Genomic DNA, 19,786 nt, shown 5'->3' on the forward strand with positions numbered 1-19,786 from the left:
TTCCTAGAAACTTATTGGCTCTGATAAAGTCGTTGACATACATTGAACATAAACAAGCTTACTTCTCCAACAAAATAGAAGCAACACAAGAAACGAAAAAATAAAAAAAAAAGAAAGACGGAAAAACTTGAAACCGACGTTAAATGTTGAAACTTTCTCAAAAACAAAATCTTCTGTATCGATAGAATAAAAACTGAGAAAGAGTGTGTGATACTCCATCGTTTGTACGGCGAGATTACCTCAACGCGCTAAATCCTCAAATTGAGCTAAAAACAAGACCAAGTTCAGGCTTCCTTCAAATCCAAATGTAAAAACTTGATATTAAATTGGTCTCTGAGAAGCCAATGCGTATAAATAGAACATTTGATTCATCAAATCTTCTTCAGTTGGGATCGAAATCAAATTCCCAAAGATGGGTGGATTGTTGGCAAAGAAGAAGTCTGAATTAAAAAACCGGAACAGCTTCAGTTCGAAATGCTCGTCTTTGGTAAAACAACAACACGCTCGTCTCTGTATAATTCGACTCTGCGCCACAATGCTCATCCGCTCGTACATAGATCTCGACGACTACTAATAAAAGTTACCCAGAAGATTAGAACATAACTATGTTAACAAAGAATGTTTTCCCGTCGATCGTCAAGTGGAGTCTCTTTTGGCCTCAATCCCTTCTTAACAGATTTGGGTTTTTTTTAAGCCAAAGCGACTGATTAGGTCAATGTTCCGCCTGGGAGGAAGCTCCCGGCGTCAGTTCTTACATTTTTCCGGTCGTTCCGGATTTTGTTTCTCTCTTTTTTTTTTTTCAATTAATAATACTACGTGGTAATGATGATGTAATAAACTAATAAGAGGGTGTAAAATCAACACTGGTCATTGCAAAGAAGAAAGAAATCGGAGGGTATCAAACTGTAAATATATAACAAAATTTTAATTTGCGCCAACAAAAAATCTCTCTCATCAGTAGCAGTCACGGAGCTGACTGACATGATTAGCCTTCTTCCTCAGGGAGAGGTGAAATCCCTAAGCGAGAAGAAATCTAACCGTGTGAATCTCGCCGTCTTTATTTCTTCTTTCATTTCCAGGTTTTTCTCTTAGAACTTTGTTATTTTATATGCCATAAATAAATAAAATAATTTGAACAGGATTGTCATATTTTAAAAGCTTTGCAAGGACATCCTAAACCCAAAAAGCTGAATTAAAAAGTAAACAATACTGTTTAATTAAAATTTCAAATGTATAAATCTTTATTTTATTCTTTATGTAAATCTTATAGTATCATATATAGGATTTAAGTGGAACGAAAACAAAATCATTATAATATGAAAAGAAGATGATTTTAGAGAAAATTGTCATAAGTGACATGAACAGTATCAAAAATCATAACCATTGCCAGTTTGTCGATTCCGTTTTCCCGCTTGCCACAACGTCTACTCGAAATGACTTCTTTACCCTCGACGACTTAACTCACTAAAGCCAAAGAGAACTGTTTGCAGACACGACTTAAAGTCGATTTTTATCTTTGCGCCGTTTCATGTTTAATAACCAAACAATTAATTTTAGCAACACTTTCATTATTATCCGATGGACAAGCAATTAACCCTCTCAAACTATTTTGCGAGAATCATGATTCCTCCCCGTTCAACCACTCAACCCCTTCCGATGCCCATTCCGATCGACGGTTCGTCGACTTCCCCCTCGGCCGCGGACGAATCCGCCAACAGAGTAGTAGCCGCTGCACCGGAAACCATGGGATCCCCCGACAAGCAAACCCTAGCAGACGGCGACGCCTCTTCTACCCTAAGATCTCCTGCGCCGCCAGCCGATGACCATCGCGGAGGAGAACCTACCGCTGACGGGGAACCTACCGCAGAAGTAGAACCTAGCGCAGACGGAGAAAAAGCGGCAGACGGTGACACCTGCGGTGCCCGAAGATCTCCTATCTCGCCACCCGACGAACCCGCTAATCCTTTGGTCAGCTTAGAGATCCCCGGCGGCAATGGTAGTTCCGGAGACTTAGACCCATCGAAGAACGAGAAAGGCCCTGTCGCGCCCTCCGACGAAACCGCCAGCGACGTTCCCCTATCTCCCCGAGAGCAGTCTCCCGCCAGAGACCTTCGTACTTGCCTAACGAGGAGGTGAGTTTCGATACTGTGGAATTTATTTTATAAATATTTTTGTCCATCTTCCAATTTATAATTTTGGTCCACCACAGATCTACACTGCGTTCTGGTGGACAGGACAGGAATTATGATGTTGTCAACCGACCCAACAAACGGTATTGTCATCTGTAGACTCAATATTTATATATTGTCCTTCTTTGAGTTAGTCCATCTCGCATATTATATATTGTCCTTCTTTGAGTTAGTCTACTGTCCTTCTTTGAGTTAGTCCATTTCGCAAAGTTAACCTATCAGTAGACCAGATCATTTCTTGTCCTTTAAGCATATTATTAGTCCATTTCACCTATCAGTAGACCAGATCGTTTGTTGTCTACTCATTGTCACTTACATCGTGTCTCTTATACTCATTAGGACCCGAGAAATTGTACTTGGACTCAAAGCAGATTCTTATATATTGTCCTTCTTTGAGTTAGTCCATTTCGCATATTATTACAACTATCAGTAGACCATGCCGTTTGTTGTCTACTATAATCAATATTTATATATTGTCCTTCTTCGAGTTAGTCCATTTCGCATATTATTACACATATCAGTAGACCAGATCGTTTGTTGTCTACTATACTCAATTTTTATATACTGTCCTTCTTTGAGTTAGTCCATTTCGCGAAGTTAACCTATCAGTAGACCACATCATTTCTTGTCCTTTAAGCATATTATTAGTCCATTTCACCTATCAGTAGACCATATTGTTTGTTGTCTACTCATTGTCACTTACATCGTGTCTCTTATACTCATTAGGAACCGAGAAATTGTACTTGGACTCAAAGCAGATTCTCGGCCAGTGTACCTCCCCAAACCAAATCTTGGACTTTGTTTGCGAACATACGCCCTACATATAGTCCATCACCAAGCCTCTTTAGATCCATGTTCCTTTCTTCCGGTGGGGCTCCCTTTAGATTATCATGCACTGGTGGCGCATCTGTTATCAATAGTGGATCATCTTTTTTTATCACTGCATGGCTGAGTAGGTCTCCTGACAGGAAACTGCACATACCCTGGCCGGTATTAGGTTCATCCAAGTCAACATCGGCATCACTTACCTCCATCGATCCATGCGCATATGACCCAATATGACTACTTTCCTCTGATCCAGTTTGAATGTCCATCCCTTTCCCCACACCAGATCCTTGGCCCACTTCCAGCGCTCGGTGGACAACTGGGGCAGACATTTCCATTTCGTTTGATCCTACATCTCTTTGCATGCCCCCAACATTAACAAAAGGATCCCAGTCAGGGGGGTATTCTTTGTTAATTCGATCTGTCCACTCGTCAAAATCATAATCTGTATCGTCTCCCGACCCGAGACATGTTTGTTTGGATACACCATTCGCTTCATCAAAAAGCTCTGCTAACATGTCCACCGCCATCTGGTCGTCCTCATCAATAAGATCTCTTCTTTTTTTCTCCTCTTGACTATGTGCTTTGTGCATAGCCTCCACGTTCTCCAGATGATCTAACAATACTTCATCTTCTAAAGTAGCCATATGCTCAGCTACACAGTAAGGCTCTTCGGACAAATGTGGAGACGTCACATCTATTCCCTTTTTTTTGTCCATCGCCTTCGGCGAAGTCTCGTCCTGCATATGTCCATCATCACGGACATGTTCCACATAGTGTCCCAACGTGTTATTGTCTACTGCCTTCTCCAACTGTCCACCACTGTGGATAGTGGACAACATTCCTTCATATCCTCCGCGGACAAACACTGTTGCGTACAAATATAGTCCACCGTACTCGGTATGCTTTATCTTATACTGCCTCAACTCCACATCGTTGGTTATTGTTATTGGAGGCATCTTCTCTTGTGTAAAGGCTGCTGACTCTCCTGGGTACCAAAAGCTTAACCATATCTTATTCTTACAAAGGTCAACCCCCAATACATTTGCCACCTTGGTTTCAAATACATCAAATGTTGTCTCTTTACTGATAGACATACATCTCCCCATTTGTCTACTACGTACTGAAAACTTCCACACACCTGTACCATCATACGCCCATGTTCCTTCTATGACACAGACGGTCTTGTCCATATCCAGAACCTGCTACCTGCCAAAGAGAACATTTATTTCATTTCAACCTCCCAACTACATTTTTCAACAGTATTAAAAGTAGTAAACATCAAGTTTATCTTAGATATAAATGGTGTTTATACACTACCAATTAACAAACCATGGACGAATTTTAACCTTACCCGATCTTGTCCTCTGCCTTTACCTTCCACAAAGAGACCCCTCCACAAACCCAGAATGCCTTTCTCTAAACTCGGATCTTCTCTCTGCTCAAAATCCTTAAGAAATCTCAAAATCTCTCACTTGTCCTCCATTAAAACTGAGATCTACTTTTTCGTTTTAGGTTAACACTAACTAAACAAAAAGCTTGACATTATCCTATGGTTACAAGCTTCCCTTTGTCCACATTAAATGCGAACTGTTGTCCTGCAGACAAATCTATCTAGTCGTACGATGTTTGAAGCCCGCGCGCCAACTCTCCCCAAAGTCGGAGGGTAATTTCATCCTTTCAGATGGTCATTGTAGCACTCCTTAGAAGACCCAGCCCAAACTGGCATTTTCGATTATTTGGGCTTGCAAACTGGCACTTTCAATAATAATCCCATAATTTTATATTCAAATACCGTTAGGTCGTCGAGTAAGTGCAGCTGCTCAGCTCAACCACACTTCTTTTTTTCTGCTTCATCTTTGTCTTTCGCATCTACTGTTCGAAAACTCTAATGCTTCCAATAATGGCGAAACTAATTGCGACTTGCAGGCGAGTCTCCTCTTCCCCACACTCCATCAACTGGTCAGCCATGGAATGGTCGTTTCCTTTTCAATATTCGTGGACCCTTTTTAAGGATTCCTGTTTCGCTTCTGTTCCTGGATTATTCTTCTCCTCCGAGTCAGACGAATTTAGTGGCTAAGTGCCATCTTATAGGATCCTGGTAAGTCCGTCGATCACTAGGACTTCACATTGGTCGCAACCTAGTTGCTGAGTTCGTGTGTAGCTCAAACCATGTTTTGATTGCTTACTTTATATATTTTCTGAATAATCTTATGTTCACCGAAGAATTTCTTGTTTTTGCTTCTTGTTCACTAGTTCCATGGTGTGGAGATCAAATCCGGAACAGTAGATTTTGAAGCTGTACACTAGTTCCATGGCCGAGGATTTAGACAAACCATTGCTGGATCGTGATACTTTCGAAAGAAAAGGAATCGACTTGGTACATCATTCGTCCTTCCTTAATTTTTAACTCTCACATTCTTGGATTCTTTTGTGGGAAAAATGGTTTTGACGCTTGAGCTTGACAGGGTATATTGCCACTGGAGGAGGTTTTTGAATACCTAAGAACATCCCCTCAGGGGCTTTTATCCGGAGATGCTGAAGAGAGATTGAAGATATTTGGTCTCAACAGACTTGAAGAGAAAAGGGTAATAAACAGCTTCTTTTCAAAATGTCCCTATTGCATTCCTGCCTAGGAAAAGCTTAAAGCTTATTTAGGCCTTCTGAGATCTTTATTCATTATCAACACTTTTAGTTTCTTTTTTCCTTAGTCTTACACTGGCGGTATCTTCTCTTTGATGCCTAATGTCATGAAGTATACTTAGGACATCTTGTTATTTCTGTGAAAGTTGTGCTTTTTGTATATTGACTGACTCTTGGATGATGTGTGAGTGCTGTGCTGATGCTCTTTTAAAAACATGATGCAGGAAAACAAATTTCTGAAGTTCCTAGGATTTATGTGGAATCCATTGTCATGGGTTATGGAAGCTGCAGCATTGATGGCCATCGCTCTCGCTAATAGTCAAGTAAGACAATCACGGTTTTGCTACCAAATCTTCGTCCATGAGTATTTATTAAATTTGATTTCTCTTCTTTATAATATGAATATAAAAACTTGAACTCATGCTTAATATGGTATTACAGAGCCTGGGTCCTGACTGGGAAGACTTTGTTGGAATCGTTTGTCTTTTACTGATCAACGCAACAATCAGCTTCTTTGAAGAGAACAATGCTGGGAATGCTGCTGCATCTCTTATGGCTCGCTTGGCTCTTAAAACAAGAGTATGGTTCTGTACCTTATGGACATTGGCTCCAATGGGCTGAAGGGGGAAAGCTAGCTGCACTTTCGTTTCTGTATTACCTTAAATTTGATTTAGATTCCTTCTTATAGGTTCTTAGAGATGGACAGTGGCAAGAGAAAGATGCGTCTATCCTGGTACCTGGTGATATAATTAGCATAAAGCTTGGGGATATCATTCCTGCAGATGCTCGTCTTCTTGAAGGAGACCCTTTGAAGATTGATCAGGCACGTCCAGAATATCTTAGCACTTATGTGCATCTCCTTACTTTGTAAAGACTTTATATTTCACTTATAGCTTCTATTTCTCTGACACAGTCAGTGCTGACTGGAGAATCACTACCTGTGACCAAGAAGAAGGGTGAACAAGTCTTTTCTGGTTCTACTTGTAAACAAGGTGAAATAGAAGCTATTGTGATAGCAACTGGAGCGAGCACCTTCTTTGGAAAAACAGCACGCTTAGTGGACAGCACAGATGTAACTGGACATTTTCAGCAGGTTCTTTGTTGTTCATTCTTTCCCGTTTTCAGTATGCTTTGAACTGATTGCTCTGTTAAAATGGTGAAGTACAGTTTGCCGCTTGCAAGAATATGACATATTTCTTTGACATGTTTACTTCTAGGTTCTTACATCAATAGGAAATTTCTGCATCTGCTCTATTGCTGTTGGAATGGTTCTTGAAATCATTGTCATGTTCCCTGTACAACATCGTTCCTACAGAGTTGGGATCAATAACCTTCTTGTATTACTAATTGGAGGGATACCCATTGCCATGCCTACTGTACTATCTGTCACACTTGCCATTGGATCTCATCGACTTTCTCAACAGGTACAAATCTTGGTTTCACTATTCTTTAGTATTTTACTATAATAGAGTGAATCAAGAAGAATCCTACTTTTACGCTGTTGAATGCAAAAGGAAATCATTTCTTTGTTATTCTTTTAAACTTTTGCTAGCAATTATGTATTTCTACTTGTTTTTAAAAGGGTGCCATTACGAAAAGGATGACCGCAATAGAGGAAATGGCTGGGATGGATGTACTCTGCTGTGATAAAACTGGAACCCTTACCTTGAACAGTCTTACCGTTGATAAAAATCTTATTGAGGTACTAATACTTCTCATATACAATTCAAAACAGCTGCCTCCATATTCCTCGCTTGTTCTCTCTGTTCCCTATCTAGGTGTTTTAATGTAAAAATTCATCTGCACAGGTTTTCGCCGACTACATGGACAAGGACACAATTTTGTTGCTTGCAGGCCGAGCTTCACGACTAGAAAATCAGGATGCTATAGATGCAGCCATTGTCAGCATGCTTGGTGATCCTAGAGAGGTAGAGATATTTCTCTTAAATGAACTCTGTATTATAAGACTATTGTCACCTGCTAGATAGTTTTTCTCATACAAAGGTTGTTTTATCTGTAGGCACGTGCAAATATTAGAGAACTTCATTTCCTGCCATTCAATCCCGTGGACAAACGTACTGCAATAACATATATTGATTCGGACGGAAGATGGTATCGTGCTACCAAAGGAGCTCCTGAACAGGTAGCTAAGTAACACCTTATTCTTAGCACTCCCAAATTGAACCTAGATGTATCAAAATTCTTTTGTTCTGTGTCCATGAATAAAAAAATCGCTGATCCAACTGTACTATATTATAGGTTCTAAGCTTGTGTCAAGAGAAAAATGAGATTGCGCAAAGAGTTTACGCCATCATTGATAGATTTGCAGAAAAGGGTTTGAGGTCTCTTGCGGTTGCTTATCAGGTAACATCATTGTCCTCTACCTTTCTCTCTCGATCAGGTTTTATCGCAAGTGTACCTTTGTTGAAGAACCTTATAATGACATTAGTTACTTCAATTCATTGTATCATTTGAATATTGGTTCTAGGAAATCCCAGAGAAAAGCAGTAATAGTCCTGGAGGACCATGGAGGTTCTGTGGTTTGTTGCCACTGTTTGATCCTCCAAGGCATGACAGCGCTGAAACCATCCTTAGAGCTCTTAGCCTTGGAGTTTGCGTTAAGATGATCACTGGTAAGTCTTAACCTTAAGAAATGGAGCTAGGCTCTTTCAAATTTCAAGAATACAAGAATACCTATTAAGCTTGATAGGTTTGGGTCCACAGAGAAACCCATACACCCTAATGTGAAACGATAAAACTCCGAGAAAATATGCTAAGTTTGAAAAAATGTAGGTGATCAATTGGCGATTGCAAAGGAGACAGGCAGACGTCTTGGAATGGGAACCAACATGTATCCTTCTTCCTCTTTGTTAGGCCACAACAATGATGATCATGAAGCCATTCCAGTGGATGAACTAATTGAAATGGCAGATGGATTTGCTGGAGTATTCCCTGGTCATAATCATAACAGTATTCTAATATCTACGAAGTTTCAGATTTGCTCTTGTTTCTGATCCCAATCGTTTTTTGCCTTTCATGTTACAGAACACAAGTATGAGATTGTAAAGATTTTACAAGAAATGAAACATGTGGTTGGCATGACCGGAGATGGTGTGAATGATGCTCCTGCTCTCAAAAAAGCTGATATCGGAATAGCTGTCGCGGATGCAACGGATGCTGCAAGAAGTTCGGCTGATATAGTACTAACCGAGCCTGGTTTAAGTGTAATTATCAGTGCTGTCTTGACCAGCAGAGCCATTTTCCAGCGAATGAAGAATTATACAGTAAGTACTAAAGATATAGTTTCACAACTATCATCTGATTCCACATAGCTAAAGATGAGCAAATTCATGTAATATAATAAATAACTTTCATGTAGATTGATGAAATTCTTGATTTGCTTATGTTTTTCTCTGACTTACTACTAATCCGTACGAATCTGCAGGTATATGCTGTCTCGATCACCATACGAATAGTGGTAGGGAGCTTTTTTATACATGATATAAAGCATGTTAGTCAAGTTGCATCCAATTGAACTTTCTCATCTAATCATTGTTTCATGCAGCTTGGTTTTACACTTTTAGCGTTGATATGGGAATTCGACTTTCCACCTTTCATGGTTCTGATAATCGCAGTACTCAATGATGGTATCTTTTAATCAATAGCTTCATGTTAAAGTAAGAATTTTTTTATTACACTTTCAAGCTAAGTGCTCTTGTTTATCTCCTACACATCAGGGACCATCATGACTATTTCTAAAGATCGAGTTAGGCCATCTCCTATACCCGAAAGTTGGAAGCTCAACCAGATATTTGCGACTGGAATTGTCATTGGAACTTACCTAGCATTGGTCACTGTCCTCTTCTACTGGATCATTGTCTTTACCACCTTCTTTGAGGTATCTTCCCATAGCTCAAAGTAAGTTAGATTTTGCTTACCAAGAAGAATGCGTACCACTGACCATCCCTGGGTCTTTAATGGCTGCAGAAACACTTCCATGTAAAATCAATCGCCAACAACAGCGAACAAGTTTCATCTGCTGTGTATCTCCAAGTGAGCATCATCAGTCAGGCACTCATATTTGTAACACGTAGTCGAGGCTGGTCATTTTTTGAACGTCCTGGGACTCTCCTGGTTTTTGCCTTCATTCTTGCTCAACTGGTAAGAATTCTCTATCCCACATGTTTCATCACAGAATGCTATATAGCATACCTAGGCAAATTATCTAACATTAATTTTGACTTGTCCATTTCATGTACACAGGCAGCTACATTAATTGCTGTTTATGCCAATATTAGCTTTGCTAACATCACCGGGATTGGATGGAGATGGGCAGGTGTTATATGGCTATACAGTCTAGTATTTTACATACCTCTAGATATTATAAAGTTCGTCTTTCACTACGCATTGAGTGGAGAAGCTTGGAATCTTGTATTGGACCATAAGGTTGGTACATGTCATGTCCTTTAGTTGTTACTCAGTGTCAGACATATACTCTGCATATATTAAAGAACATCAAGGTTGGTTTGTCTTGTAGACAGCTTTTACTTATAAGAAAGATTATGGGAAAGATGATGGAACGGCCAATGTAACCATCTCTCAGAGAAGTCGTTCTGCAGAAGAACTCAGTGGAAGTCGTTCCCGCGCTTCTTGGATCGCTGAACAAACCAGGAGACGTGCAGAAATTGCCAGGTTCTCTTTTGTCTATACCGCTTTTTGAGTTTTCTCTTTCCATTTTACATACTACCAGAGCCATTTCTGATCCATCAAAATAACTATATTTTTGTTTTATCTTGTAGGCTCGTAGAGGTACACTCAGTGTCAAGGAATTTAGAATCAGTGATCAAGCTCAAACAAATTGACCTCAAGATGATCGGTGCAGCTCACACCATTTAGAACACTCATGATTTTTCCCTAACTCAAAATTTACATAGAGAGGGATCGAACAATCTTGGGTTCCTCAGTTATATAAAGAACAATAAATCTAGAGTATTCATATGGTCTGTAGTCTGTAGTCTGTAATGTAGTGTCACTTTCTGGTGACAGCAGAAATTTCACCTGATCTGTGGTTGAACTCAATTGTAAACCAAATATGTAGGTGTTGCACTGAACGTGTGATAACTCTTCACCACTTTGGTTACTGCATCTAGAAAATCTTTCTCGGTCACTGTCTTTCTTCGTGCTCGAATAGCAAACATGCCAGCTTCTGTGCATACGCTTCTGATATCAGCTCCTGAGGCGTTAACAGCCATTCAGTTTAGTTACAGTAATGGTATCTCTACAACTTTAGGAGGAGAGTGAAAAAAATAAAATGCGTACCTGAAGTATTTGGACAAAGGCGAGCAAGCAGCTCGTAACGGATCTGCTTATCACAGTTCATTGATCTAGTATGGATCTTGTATAGATGTATCCTGCCTTGTAAGTCAGGAAGACCAAAGTCAACCTTACGGTCTAACCGTCCAGGACGCAGCAAAGCTGGATCAAGTGATTCAGGCCTATAAAATCAGGATTAGGAACTAGGCAATGGCTGCATTTAGGGGAATTAACTCAGTTTAATGTGAAACAGAAGAAGAAGAAGAAAAAAACCTGTTTGTAGCCATGATAACTTTGATATTCCCTCGCGGATCAAAGCCATCTAGTTGGTTCACAATCTCCAGCATAGTGCGCTGGATCTCGCTGTCTTCAGAGGGACCAAAGCCAAACCTTGCACCTCCAATGGCATCAACTTCGTCAAAAAAGATAATACAAGCTCTTTTTGAACGTGCCATCTGAAGAAAAGAACACAAGAAAACGATATCATCGAAATGATGATGATCCATTGACAAGTACACTAGTCAGAGCATATGAACATCAAATGAAATACCTGAAAAAGTTTGCGAACCATCAAAGCTCCCACACCACTATACTTGTGAACAAGCTCAGTCCCTACAACCCGAATGAAACATGATGCAGTCCTGTTAGCTACGGCTTTAGCCAAGAGAGTTTTACCGGTTCCAGGAGGACCATAAAAGAGCACTCCCTTTGGAGGATCGAGCCCGAGCTTTTCAAACTTCTCAGGGTGAAGCATTGGCCACTCAACAACCTGAAAACAACGCCGGTAAGATGCAGAGAACTAATGCTTCAGCAGGAAAAAGAAAACACTGAATTTGCTCACTTCTCGGATCTGTCTGATCTGCTCTTTGCATCCACCCAAATCATTATATGTTACATCTGGTCTATCTTCCACGGTAAACATTTCGGTTCTGTAATCAATTCTTGGAGGCAGTGGCATCACTATCTGAAACTTCGAATTGACTCTGTCGACCAAGTAACTTTAAATGTTTAAGAACTGGAATGTGAAAGTTCCTCTGTTTGTACAGGAAACAAAGAACTAACCCCACACGCATGCCTTCTTCTACGTCGGTCGGAGAGAGACTGCTGCTCATAGAACCAACGTACTGCTGCAATTCCAATAAAACAAGATTTTCAAAATCCATTGGATTCTCAGACGACAGGCCACAAATGAAAACATGCTTGAAGAAGGCTCATAAAAACATGGGAGTTATGACTGAATTAGTACCCCCGAGTATTCTGACTGGATGACATACTTAGCATCTTCAGAGTTTGGATTGATTATAGCTGTGCATGTAAAGACCTAAATGACGAGAAACTAATGAGAACCTTGTACATATCCATCACATAGCTGAATATTGAAGACTCTGGACTTGAGTGAGAAATATCAGATACCATCAGATTCTGTTCTATAGCCATCATAATTTTATCAGCGATAAGATCCCACTGGCTTCGTGGAGCCAAACCCATGTCAGATTCTTCAATCCCTGATCAACCAGTAAAATCATTTAGCCTAAAATAAGAGAGTCTTTTTCAGAAACAAGAATGCGCACCATCTAAATCGTTGATCTTCTTGGCCTCTTCTTGTATCTCTTTTTCCAGTTTCCTTATAGCAGCATCATAAGGTTCTAATGTCTGGAGTTAGAACAGAATAGACAATAGAAAAGGTTATAATTCCTACTTGCACTCAAGAACATAACTTAAAGAGTTTGAGAGAAATGCATTGTATGATCAATCTTGAATTTGTTTCTTTCTCGAATGAAAAAAACAGTATAGTAATGATAGCATATGAAACCCAAAATGTTCAGTGAAACCCCATTTAGCCGACTCTCTCAGCAGAGGCCAAGTTACTAGATGAAGATGAGAAGAACGGACCAAGATAGAACAGAGCAAACAAACAAATAACAGAGACCATCCATAACTACGTACGTAGGTTTTGAGAATCGCAATGTCATCTTCGTCTACAGGAATATGCTTCTCATCTTCATTATCGTGCTCCATTGTTACTCTCTCTCTCTCTCTCTCTCAACTATATTTTGCTTTTGATCGCTTTGCTCTGAAGAAGAGAAAGAAATATGAATATGGATTATATATTTCTTGAAAGAAAGAGGGAAAAATATGGAAAATAACTTTTTAACATATCCTCAGGTCACGGTTAATATTTCAAATCGCCCCTTTACAATAATATTATCAATTTCAGCCATGTATCGTTTCGTCAAAGCGGGTAAATATTTAAATTTCACCCCTTTTATTTCCTGTGTAATCAAATATTACCGCCTTGTTCAGTAATTAAGAATTTAGTCCACGTTCCGTGTTCAATAAATCTCTGGGTTACAATGTACTTGTCTCAAAAGCAATCAAGCTGTTCCGAGAGAACAGAAAATTCTCCAAGGAATAAACTCTACTCTATCTCACCGACACAATCACAAAATCGTCGGAAAATAATCAAACACGCCTATTATAATACAGGTAAAGAAGAAGAACCATGAAAACAAGAGACAATATGAAAGTATAACCAATGTGTTTACTTTTTTTATTCATTTTCAGCTATGAAGTTTGGTTCTTCGCCTCTGCAGAGATACTCATCGCACATAGATGAAGTTCCCCAGTCTTTTCTTAGCCGCAAGATATCCTCTGTAAAAGTAGAACCCGACGCTCCGATGAAGACACTGGACATTGCACATATTGTCTTATCCAACATAGCATCCACCTACACTTTCCAAAAACCAAAGCATAAGCAAGTGAATGCCTCAGTCAAAGAAGACGGGAACAAAGAGCCTCTAAGGAATTTCCTCCGTCCAAAGACTGTTCAATACCACATTGGAGATACCAAGTTCAAGTAGAGAATAAAGTTTTTAGCCTATAAATAAGTAATAAATTCGTTACCTGAGAGTCATCTTCTATACCATGTCTATACAACAACGAATCCCACTTTTCTGCTGAGTTGCGAGGTGGACGTTTGACAAGAGGAACAACTTTTCCATCAACGACTACTAGTGACTGAAGCAGACCAGTTTCGCTTTCTGCAGCATCTGTTGAAAGGTAGATGACTGGAGCATTGGCCCTTTCCACCATCCGACTGATGCAGTCTGCAGCTTGTGGTATGGGATAAAAGCAACTTGGCGATTTTGCATTGCTGGCCAGAAATCATTTCATTAGACAGAGCCAGCTATAAATGAGACACAGTTTTTGTCAAAATCCAAACCTAGTCCCTATATTGATAATCAACATTAGCCCGGTTTTTAATAGCTACACATAATTGCCTAAGTGTAGCAAATTTCGAACTACTGGATGGAGATCTAGTAATTAATAAACCACAAATCAAATGAGTGTGGCTACACTATCAAGATACATAACGGCAATTATGACAAGGTTCCTCCTTACCCTAAAAAGAGAGAGATGCAACAACAAAAACTCACCAGAACTTCAGGAACCCATGTCTACGGAGATGAAGCGAGATGAAATTCTTTCCTAAGAATGTCTGGATAAATCGTTGTGCTGTAACCAAAATCAGCCTACTGGGTTCGATCAGTGTTTTGCATTTGTGCTTGATGGGTCCACCAGGCTGCATCACCAAATCTTGCTCCATATCAGCATAGAAGAGATCCCCTATGGCAATCACACCATCATCAGACTTGAACTTTTCCACTACCTCTTGAGAAGTTCTCTTAGTTGGCTTCTTTATATCTTCACTCCAGGGAGCCTCAAGCTTCCCACCAATGGAAATCCCCAATCCCTTCAGCTTCTTGATATGCTCCTCATCCACATAACAAGGCTGTGGTGATGAGAAGTAACAGATGAATCTGTCAATGTGAGCATTGTTCTTCTTATCAATCTCCTTGAACTGATCAAAAGAAACGACAACAGTTCTTCCCAAGCACGTGTTAATCCGATCTATATCTATCACTCTATCATATTGGTAATCAAACTTAGGGCTTGGGATCACCAGAACTCGATCTAGAAGGGCAGCAAAGAACATATGCTTCTCTAAACAAATCAAGTGGTTGCTCATTTGACCTGAGAGGCAGATAGCAAAAAGGAATTTGTCTGATCTAGGTTTCCATTCAATCGTTTTCCGATCCAACAACTTCTGATCTACCTTTCTACATCTAGCATCATCATAGTAAGAACCACTGATACTATCTAAACCAGAACCAGTGCTTGAGTAATTCCCAGTCCTGTGTGGTGACAGAAGCACCTCTTCGATTTCCTTATTAATTGAAATCTGATTCACTAGAGCAGCTTTCACATTGTCTATTACTAGAGAAGTACCAATTGCATTCGAAGAATTGAAATTGGCTGATTGATCTACCAATGTACGGTTTAAGAGAGATACAAGTGCAAGTTGTTGCTGCCTCAGAAGATACAGAGCTCGTAGCTCAGATTCCTTGACCCGACTCGATAGTGGATCAAGCTGAAAGGTCGAGAGATCCACCGAGAAGAATCTACGAGTATCAGTAAATAAAAACAAAACCCCGAGGAATAGAGTTAGAGAGACGGCACCAACGACGTAACGCTTGTTGAGTGAGATTTTCCAACGGTTGCCAGCTCGCGATGCGAATTCGTCGATCTGGAAAGCCGATCTCGGACTCCTGCCACCGCCGTTTGCCCTGACGGACTGATGCTCGTTTTCCCGGCGGAGGTTGATAGCGTTGTCTCTAGTGTCGTTCTGTGGGATCAAATTCCGGTGGTCCTCTTCTTCGTCTGACGAGTTACGCTCCATCGCCGAGACAAAGTGAGCTTGGATTCACCGGGATATAACGAATCCAAACAGTATGATTCTCTCGGAGTAGCAAAAACTCCAAATTAAAAAAAAAAACCCACATTCGATAGAAAATGCGAATTTAACAGATAAATTTTTTGAAGACATTAATTACTTTAATATGATTGACCATGTAATCAATCAATCACTGGACTCGAGAAGATGAAAAAGAGTCGGTGAGTGAAGACATTTTGAACCGGTACAGCCATACAGGTTTTAATTATCGCAAAAGACTGATGAAGAATCAAGGTTGAGGTCATTATTGAGCTCTCTGAGCAGCTCTAATGCAATATCAAAGCTGATTAAGGTTCTATGAACTCTGAAGATGACAATATTGTGTATAAGTCTCTGTTCTTTATCACACAGTAAGTGAGTACGACTTGATTGACGAATCAACCTGTGAGCTCCCGGAGATGTACAATTGATAAATGCAAACCATTACCTTCAGTTCATATATACTATACAAAGTAGTTTCAACAAAGCTACAATATGTATATAAATGTGAAAACCAAACTTATGTTTTCTGCTTTTACAAGCACAAACCATGAGGTGCTAAAATGAGTAAATTCAGAAGAAGAGCACTAGACAAAAGGAGACTACTCTTGATACTGAGGCGAGAGACAAGGAGATTTTACTGGAAGAGTTGTCCAGGTCGGGGTTTGTTGGCATAGACATCACAGTTGAAGTAAAGGCAAAGCCATTACAACACCGAAAACCGACACTAGCAACAATATTATCCACGCTGGTAATCCCTGTTTCTTATTCTTTTTCCTCTCCTTCAAGACACCTTCTGAGTCCTCCTTTGCTGTGTCAACGGTTTTCTCTGACTCAGCTTTCGTACTGCTCTTTTGAGGAGATTCTGGTGCTGTCGGTTGCGTGGCAGCTTCCTCAGCTAGTTGCAGCTGGTTGTACTTCTCTACGTACTCTGGAAATAGCTTTCGAAATGCTGGGCTGTGACAAAGTAAGAAAATTGGTTCAAGGTGAAAGACCAAAAACATGTAAGCTCAGTATCGCATGCATTCCTATATTGGTCATCTAACAAATTTTTATGACTATCCTAAACACAAAAAGTTAGCTTCTATATGAAACCAGAACTTGCCAACATTTAAATGGTCGGATGATCTTACGTTTTACAATTGAATGCGAGAGATGACTTAGCCAACCATTGTTTCTCAGCTACAGTAGTGGTCACACTTCCAGTTGTCGGACTGGTATCCATCTGCGCCACAAGGACAACGTTTAGAGAAAAGTTGAGGATAAAAACAAAAGACAGTGACATGTTAAATCAGTTCTAAGTTAATAAACCTTTACAATATGAGATTTATCAAACAAAATGTTCATAAAATCTATAGAACCTGCAATGAGCTTACCATAAATGAGAGAAGTCCTGTAAGAATGCTGCATCCACAAAAAAAAAGCTGGTTATCAACAGGTATATTGATCGCCATCGTCCAAAGTAAAGAAAGAATCTATACCTTGACACAGACCACATCGGATTCCAGCTTTCTGGATGAACTGTAGATGCCATGTAGCGTTACTTAGATATTGGACAACTTAACAGAAATGAAATAACAAACAGATAGTGTAGATTGTCCTTACAATCACTCATAGACAAGCAGATTTTCTTTTGTGTCATGAATCGACCATTTGGTGTAGTCATTCTGAGGCAAACAATAAAAGATTTGGTTCATCAGAAACTGGACTAAAAAACGAGGGAAGAGTAATGTTGAGACTAAATTAGGAAAATCTATTAAGACATACGTAATTCCGGGTGGCTTGTAAGGATACTCGGGAGGGAACTTGATCTTTCCATAGTAATATCCGCCTGTTAAAGAAAAAATTAGTATAAAAAAATAAGATACTGCAAAAGACAACACTAAAAAGGAACTTTGAAAGACGATTTTCACCTGCAAAAGGTGTTCCCTCACTACCTTCCAACACATAGTCTGTAAGATTAATCGAATAATTTGACGCTTTGTTAGTAAGAGATCATGCTACCTTTTTAACATACTAAATGCAGTCATACTAGAATCACCGAAAATCCCTAACCGCTATCAGGCTAACAGTAACACTGACAAGCCATGCACAATTAAGAAGAAAGATATCAAATCAATGCATTTACTCTTATAGTTTTTATAAACTTTTGATAATTATTCACCATTCTATCAAAGTAATCATTACAATGTGATTACGGGGAAGCCAGTAGGAGAAATAAAGACAAAAACCAAAAAAATAATAGGAAAGGCTTACGCCACTCGAGAATGTCATTTGGGGAAGGACGAGCAACGACATGGGAGACTGGCTCCTAAAGGAACAAAACAGATCATATTATAATTAACCCCCAAAGAGACAAAAAAAAAATAAATATATGAAACTTACTCTAGACCAAAAAATAAAGGAAAAACATTTATATACAGATACAGCATCATTAAAAAAGATAATAGAAAACTGGTTGGGTATAAAAATGAAGAATTCAGGTTCCTGCTCGAGAGAGGTAGGAACAGCAAAAGAGAGAGTATACCTTGCAAAGTGCTCTATATTCCTTTTGGAGACGTTTTATACAAGCCTTTTCTGCCATCTAAGTGCTATGTTCTAAGTGAATACCTGCAGCTTGTTAAACCCATTTAACATAATCAACAAAACGAACTGTAAAATTAGAGTGAAAGTGTATCTACTAATGAAGTGAACAGAGAAAACAAACTAATTGTTTGTCAGATCATTTAGAAAGAAAGAAAAAAATCATGCCGCGTATGCCAAACAGAATCTGTGGCATCAATTGTTACCTAAACCTCAAACAGAAATGAATTCAAAATAGTAAGGAATCAAAAACCGTCGGGAAAATAACATAACCCCTGAATTACATATATGAACTGTAAACAGATTATATCAAGAGATTTATTTCAGGAGAGTTTAGAAATTTTATCATGGACAAGAAAAGACAAAAAGAAAGTAACAATCCCGAAACCAATTTTGCGTGACATTGATATAAACCTTAACCTATTGGACTACCTCCCAACTGCATACAGAGAAAACAAACAATACAATACTTGCAGCTATTAGCAACACTCTCATGACCTGAATGAAAAGTAAGTGAACCCAATTACACGCAAGATCAAATGGAAACCTGAATCAAACAACACTATGATTACCAGAGATACCCCTATTTTAATAAGAATCCCCAAAATCAATGAGCTTGGGGACATATAAACCACAAATCACTGAAAAGAACACAAATTCAATCGAATTCCAAACAAGTACAAGGAGAATCCCTAGAAAAGACTCAGTTTTGATAGAGATTCCAATTGCAATTTCAAGCTTCGATCTTTACCCAGAGACGCAAAAGAAGAAGATAAATCACATCAAGATGAAAGCAGCTAAAACATTCCAAAGTAGATAAAATCAGATCCAATATAGAATTGGGGAAAATATGGAAGAAATTGAGCACCTGAATCCAATTTTGTCGACAAATATTTTTCTCTGCTGGCTGGGGTTTCTGGTTAATCACTTTCTCTTTCTCGTGGGGGGGGGGGGGGGGGGGAGAGAGAGAGACTAGAGACCAGAGAGAATAGCCTAACACTAACTTCCAGCTGGTTTAGTTAAACCGAACAATAATTCGATACTTTACCCCACAAATTGGGCCGGTATTGTTTAATCCGTTCCGGTTCGTTATTTGTAAGCCACACAACTGATAACAACAAGACCACGAGCTAAAACGTCTTTTCTAGTTGCGGATTAGTGATTTTAATATCCCACTTGGGAGGATCTACTCATCAAGAATCTGTGCCGGTTCGTTCTTGGAATCAATTTTTTCTTTCTCTGTATTAAAATATAGACTCCTAAATAACTGCAGAAGAAGAAAAGAAATAGAGATTAGTAGTAGAGAGACAAAACAGCTGTTAGCTGCAATTTCTGAAAATTGGACTTATATACTAAAGACCACCAATTTCCAAAGTTTGATGTCTTATAGAAAGAGAGAAGAAAAAGCTTATAAAATTCAACAAAGTTATGTTTCAGCCTCTTTTGAGTTCCCCGATAA

The 19,786-nt window shown here is 39.3% G+C and overlaps 3 protein-coding genes and 1 pseudogene across 3 annotated transcripts; 1 reads left to right on the plus strand and 3 right to left on the minus strand.

Annotated features, from left to right (window-relative positions):
* Positions 1-4,825: 4,825 nt before the first annotated feature.
* LOC17896851 (ATPase 10, plasma membrane-type) lies at positions 4,826-10,714 on the plus strand. Its single transcript, XM_006306638.2, has 22 exons — positions 4,826-5,115; positions 5,271-5,394; positions 5,483-5,602; positions 5,882-5,980; positions 6,099-6,236; positions 6,346-6,480; positions 6,571-6,750; positions 6,875-7,081; positions 7,240-7,359; positions 7,466-7,585; positions 7,678-7,800; positions 7,917-8,021; positions 8,146-8,290; positions 8,451-8,612; positions 8,703-8,941; positions 9,103-9,135; positions 9,223-9,304; positions 9,395-9,555; positions 9,645-9,818; positions 9,921-10,103; positions 10,195-10,349; positions 10,457-10,714. Exons 2-22 carry the CDS (start codon positions 5,329-5,331, stop codon positions 10,551-10,553), a joined length of 2,844 nt encoding a protein of 947 aa, XP_006306700.1. The 5' UTR covers positions 4,826-5,115; positions 5,271-5,328; the 3' UTR covers positions 10,554-10,714.
* A 6-nt stretch (positions 10,715-10,720) lies between these two features.
* LOC17897084 lies at positions 10,721-15,107 on the minus strand (annotated as a pseudogene).
* Positions 13,275-15,860, minus strand: LOC17899564 (O-fucosyltransferase 5). Its single transcript, XM_006307047.2, has 3 exons — positions 14,408-15,860; positions 13,875-14,124; positions 13,275-13,698 (listed from the first exon to the last, which is right to left on the minus strand). Exons 1-3 carry the CDS (start codon positions 15,709-15,711, stop codon positions 13,522-13,524), a joined length of 1,731 nt encoding a protein of 576 aa, XP_006307109.1. The 5' UTR covers positions 15,712-15,860; the 3' UTR covers positions 13,275-13,521.
* Positions 15,861-16,166: 306 nt separating this feature from the next.
* LOC17899420 (ubiquitin-conjugating enzyme E2 34) lies at positions 16,167-19,284 on the minus strand. The gene is made up of 10 exons (XM_006305505.2): positions 19,196-19,284; positions 18,272-18,354; positions 18,001-18,055; positions 17,658-17,696; positions 17,512-17,575; positions 17,350-17,411; positions 17,226-17,265; positions 17,121-17,148; positions 16,878-16,969; positions 16,167-16,701 (listed from the first exon to the last, which is right to left on the minus strand). Exons 2-10 carry the CDS (start codon positions 18,326-18,328, stop codon positions 16,425-16,427), a joined length of 714 nt encoding a protein of 237 aa, XP_006305567.1. The 5' UTR covers positions 18,329-18,354; positions 19,196-19,284; the 3' UTR covers positions 16,167-16,424.
* Positions 19,285-19,786: the final 502 nt, after the last annotated feature.

This window comes from Capsella rubella, unplaced genomic scaffold, assembly GCF_000375325.1.
Source record: "Capsella rubella cultivar Monte Gargano unplaced genomic scaffold, Caprub1_0 scaffold_1, whole genome shotgun sequence".
Taxonomy (NCBI): domain Eukaryota; kingdom Viridiplantae; phylum Streptophyta; class Magnoliopsida; order Brassicales; family Brassicaceae; genus Capsella; species Capsella rubella.